The sequence below is a fragment of the Nerophis ophidion genome, linkage group LG07 (assembly GCF_033978795.1).
Source record: "Nerophis ophidion isolate RoL-2023_Sa linkage group LG07, RoL_Noph_v1.0, whole genome shotgun sequence".
NCBI lineage: Eukaryota > Metazoa > Chordata > Actinopteri > Syngnathiformes > Syngnathidae > Nerophis > Nerophis ophidion.
The window spans coordinates 77,518,553-77,524,309 of record NC_084617.1 but is presented as its reverse complement, the minus strand read 5'-3'; the positions used below and the strand labels follow the sequence as shown (position 1 = coordinate 77,524,309).

The following is a 5,757-nucleotide window of genomic DNA, read 5'->3' as shown; positions in this document are numbered from 1 at the left end:
ATAAGTCTCCTACTCATTTTAATAACAATGTTATTTTATATTTAACCAATAATAAATATATTACTTTTTACCATCAATGCAACATCTTGGACAGGTGCGATAGAAAACGGACGGTTGGATTAAAATGCATGAAAATGTTTTATAATTTGAACGTTATTTTTAACACTGTGATTACCATCGTAATTATTAATTACTTATCGTGTTAAGCAATGTCAGCTAACATTTATCTGAGAGCCAGATGCAGTCATCAAAAGAGCCACATCTGGCTCTAGAGCCATTGGTTCCCTACCCCTGGTGTAGGGACAAGCGGTAGAAAAATGATGGATGGTGTATTCATAAACGATAACAAATAACAGCCTAATTAAGATAAAACAATTAAGATTAATTTTAGTATGTAAAGCACAGGTGTCAAACGTACGGACCGAGGGCCGGATCCAGCCCGCGGGGTGACTTTGCGAACTATAAAAATTAACCTGAAATTTTTGAATGAAAGAAACTGCTGTTCTAAATGTGTCCACTAGATTTCACAATAATTTTTTGTATCTTTGTAAATGAAGCTACATACGAACAAAATAAAGCACATGATCATAAATAACATCCTGTAATTTGATTTTGACACATATTTTTTTTCATCTGCATAGATTGGAAATTACCACCAATGAGTTGACTGAAGTTCGAGTCCATGATTCTCGCCCGGAAAAGGGTGGAGTGCCATCTCCGGGTTGGGGAGGAGACCCTGCCCCAAATAGAGGAGTTCAAGTACCTGGGAGTCTTGTTCACGAGTGAGGGAAGAGTGGATGGTGAGATGGACAGGCGGATCGGTGCGGCGTCTTCAGTAATGTGGACGCTGTATGGTTCCATTGTGGTGAAGAAGGAGCTGAGCCGGAAGGCAAAGATCTCAATTTACCGGTCGATCTACGTTCCCATCCTCACCTATGGTCATGAGCTTTGGGTCATGACCGAAAGGACAAGATCACGGGTACAAGCGGCCGAAATGAGTTTCCTCTCCCTTAGAGATAGGGTGAGAAGCTCTGCCATCCGATAGGAACTCAAAGTAAAGCCGCTGCTCCTCCACATGGAGAGGAGCCAGATGAGGTGGTTCGGGCATCTGGTCAGGATGCCACCCGAACGCCTCCCTAGGGAGGTGTTTAGGGCACGTCCAACCGGTAGGAGGCCACGGGGAAGACCCAGGACACGTTGGGAAGACTATGTCTCCCGGCTGGCCTGGGAACGCCTCGGGATCCCCCGGGAAGAGCTAGACGAAGTGGCTGGGGAGAGGGAAGTCTGGGCTTCCCTGCTTAGACTGCTGCCCCCGTGACCTGACCTCGGATAAGCGGAAGAAGATGAATGGATGGATGGAATTGACTGATGAACAATATCACATTTATTCAGAAAATATAAATAATGACAAAGTATATATACTATCAATTGCAACGAGTGTAAAAAGAAAAACAATAACATTATGATTTTTGCATTTTCAGAATGTGCTTGTTCTATTTTTAAACAAAGAAAACAATTTCAAGTTGTCTTTATTTTTAAGTTATCGTACCGTGATTTTAACAGTCCGGCCCTCTTGGGAGTAGATTTGTCTCCATGAGGCCCCCCATCTAAAATGACTTTGACACCCATGATGTAAAGTAAAAAAATAATGCAATAATACATCCATTAAAAAGCACATGTCAAGTGTACTCCCATTGTGCACTTTATTACAATATGAAATGTACAGCGATCAACAAAAATGATCATTTTTATTTGCAAATCAATTATACTAAATAGCTGGATTGGAGAATCCTGTAAGTTTTGTCCATGAACAAATAGAGCCAATATACCAAATATACATTTTTTACATGATTGGCCTGTCAGCCAGACAAATTCAGGGAATGACAGAAAAATCCTGACATGAGTGTATTTGTGTTTTTATTCAGTTCATTTTAAGAAGATCAGTTTCATTGCCTCAGCCGTTTATTGTTCATTAGCGAGGGAATCGATCACCTGAAGCCTTGAGATAATCATACGGAACATAACTGACTAGTTGGCAAAACCAACTCTTCCAAACTACAATACCAAAGCTGTTAACCAGCAATACTAATCAACACACCTATCTAATGAATCCACTGACTTTGATCCAACTAAAACAAAAATAAGTCAACTACAGACAACTATTACTGATAAACTAGCACAGATGATTACGGCTGCAAAGTTTTCCATCAGCCAGTGACTTTATGAAACATTAAATCATTGTCCTTTTCCACACAGTGGTCCTACATTCAAGACCATACAAAATATATTCCTATTAGGTTGAATGAACTCTCCGCATTCTTTTTCTCACACGAGAGTAACAGTATTTATTTTCCCAGTGACGGGCTAAAGGCACAAAGTTGATGCAATCACAAGAGATTTCATTATTTTTCATTATCTTATTACCTTACAGCTCTTGTAGTAATGCTAAACATTTTCATGGTTGGACTTACAAGACACCGTCTGAGGTTTATTTATATTATTTAAATATAAAAACAAAAACAATCTTGCAAATAATAATGTATGCCCAATGATTCCGGCTTGTCAACCAATTACTCGCCGTAAAATGTGTTATTTTTCCAGGACGTCAATTAAGTCCTTTCAAATAGTAAGACCATATCAATGAAGCTAGACAAACATGTAAATAAAGCACACATCTTAAATAATCGACACAACAGTACTCGCCAAACTGATGTAAATGAATATCTAAGAGTAGACCACTAAGAATACTTTATAAGTTCTACCCACTACTGCTTATTCCTTGTGGGAAGCAATTAAAAGGTTGTTTAAAGCATTCTAAGAGAAAAACAACTACCATAAAGCAAATTAAGTTGTAACAGAACCTATGTCGCAAAAGGTCTGTGATTGTCCCTTTCCAGCAGAGACGCAAACGAAAGGCAAACAGTGCACAAACTTACTTGAAAGACGAACATAACCACATTTTTCTCAGAGTCTTGATAGTTTCATTAGATGTGGGCTGTTAATTCTGTTGATGAAACAATGTTCCTGCACAGTTGTCCTCCTTGAGGTCTCACTGCCCACCATTGTAAGCATAGTCGGCCTTGTTGTGCATGATGAGTTTGTTGTCCACAAAGTAGAAACTGTCTGATCTGGTGTCATAAGGATGCTCCACCATTTGTCGAACTGGTTTAGAGACAGAACAAGAGGCAGGGATGAATGAAATAGGAGTTACGTGGATCAACATTATATATGATCATTTAGGTACAGAGGAACACGCTTATCTAGACGACCGTTGCCAACATAACCCAAAGCAGAAAAGAACATTTGCTGCACATTTAATTGTGATTTTGGCCAGAGACAAAAGGACAATGAAAAACAATAAAAACATTTGAAACCAACAGCAGTTTGCTGAATGTTTTTTTCCTCCAAGTATGTATATTTTGATTCTTGTTTTCCTATGACATTGTAGCTCGGGCATACTTTGAAGTCAAGTGTGGCAATCAGAAGAGAAGAAGAAGCAGAAGCAGCAGAAGAAGAAGAAGAGACATCATGTCTCAGACATGGCGAGTAAGAAGAGGAAATACACGTTCTCTGTCTATGTATGTACCCATATTATTATTGTATAAGCTAGGTTTTAATAATTACTTTGATTTCTAGAATAGATTGATGTTAATGTATGTAATATACAGTGGTGGTCAAAAGTGTACGTACACTTGTAAAGAACATGATGTCATGGCTGTCTTGAGTTTCCAATCATTTCTACATATCTTGTTTTTTTGAATTTATTATGGCTCTACTGAAAATGTGAGCAAATGTGCTGGGTCAAAAGTATACAGTACATACAGCAATGTTAATATTTGCTCACATGTCCCTTAGCAAAAATTCACTGCAATAAGGCGCTTTTGGTAGCCATCCACAAGCTTCTGCTTCAATTTTTGACCACAAAACGGGTGCAGTTCAGCTAAATGTGTTGCTTTTCTGACATGGACTTGTTTCTTCAGCATTGTCCACATGTTTAAGTCAGGACTTTGGGAAGGCCATTCTAAAACCTTCATTCTAGCCTGATTTAGCCATTCTTTGACCACTTTTGAGGTGTGTTTGGGGTCACTGTCCTGTTGGAACACCCAACTGCGCCCAAGACCCAACCTCCAGGGTGATGATTTTAGCTTCTCCTGAACAATTTGGAGCTAATCCTCCTTTTTCATTGTCCCATATACTCTCTGTAAAGCACCAGTTCCATTGGCAGCAAAACAGGCCCAGAGCATAATACTACTGGGTATTGTGGCCAAACGGCTCAAATTTTGTAGTATCTGACATCACATGGACACAGATAAGACCTTCTGGAGGAAAGTTCTGTGGTCAGATGAAACAAAAATTGAGCTTCAGGACAAAATAAAATGATCAGTCCAGAGGTTGGGTCTCGGGCGCAGTTGGGTGTTCCAACAGGACAATGACCCCAAACACTCTTCAGAAGTGGTAAGTAAAGGAATGGCTAAATCAGGCGAGAATGAAGGTTTTAGAATGGCCTTCACAAAGTCCTGACTCAACCCCATTGAGAACGTGTGGACAATGCTGAAGAAACAAGACCATGATAGGAAACCAACACATTTAGCTGAACTGCACCAGTTGTGTCAAGAGGAGTGGTGAAAAATGTAAGTAGAAGCTTGTGGATGGCTACAAAAAGCGCCGTATTGCAGTGAAACTTGCCAAGGGACATGTAAGCAAATATGAAGATTTGTATACTTTTGAAACAGCAGATTTGCTCACATTTTCAGTAGAGCCATAATAAATACATAATAGAAAACTTCATGAATGTTTTTGTGACCAACAAGTATGTGCTCCAATCACTACATCACAAAAAATAAAAGTAGTAGAAATTATTAGAAACTCAAGCCAGCCATGACATGAAATTCTTTACAAGTGTATGTAAATTATTGACCGCGATTGTACGAAGTTCCTGCAGTCCTGGGTTCAAATCCAGGCTCGGGATCTTTCTGTGTGGAGTTTGCATGTTTTCCCGGTGAATGCGTGGGTTCCCTCCGGGTACTCCGGCTTCCTCCCACCTCCAAAGACATGCACCTGGGGATAGGTTGATTGGCAACACTAAATTGGCCCTAGTGTGTGAATGTGAGTGTGAATGTTGTCTGTCTATCTGTGTTGGCCCTGCGACGAGGTGGCGACTTGTCCAGGGTGTACCCTGCCTTCCGCCCGATTGTAGCTGAGATAGGCGCCAGCGCCCCCCGCGACCCCGAAAGGGAATAAGCGGTAGAAAATGGATGGATGGATGGATGTATATACACATACACACATACGTATATTACATATATATATATATATATACACACATATATATACACATATATATATATATATACATATATATATATATATACATATATATATACACATACATACATACATAAATACATACAGGGACGGCGTGGCGCAGTGGGAGAGTGGCCGTGCGCAACCCGAGGGTCCCTGGTTCAATTCCCACCTAGTACCAACCTCGTCACGTCCGTTGTGTCCTGAGCAAGACACTTCACCCTTGCTCCTGATGGGTGCTGGTTAGCGCCTTGCATGGCAGCTCCCTCCATCAGTGTGTGAATGTGTGTGTGAATGGGTAAATGTGGAAGTAGTGTCAAAGCGCTTTGAGTACCTTGAAGGTAGAAAAGCGCTATACAAGTACAACCCATTTATCATTTATTTACATACATACACATATATATATATATATATATATATATATATGAAAGAATGAATGGGGCCATGTGTCGT

The 5,757-nt window shown here is 40.1% G+C and overlaps 1 protein-coding gene across 1 annotated transcript in view; it reads right to left on the bottom strand.

Annotated features, from left to right (window-relative positions):
- Positions 1-1,679: 1,679 nt before the first annotated feature.
- The window catches only part of unc119.1 (unc-119 homolog 1), a 14,922-nt gene continuing 10,844 nt past the window's right edge, over positions 1,680-5,757 (bottom strand). The window contains exon 5 of the mRNA XM_061907177.1: positions 1,680-3,162. Within this exon, the coding sequence (XP_061763161.1) occupies positions 3,050-3,162 (113 nt within the window). The 3' untranslated portion in view covers positions 1,680-3,049. The remainder of the gene's footprint in view (positions 3,163-5,757) is intronic.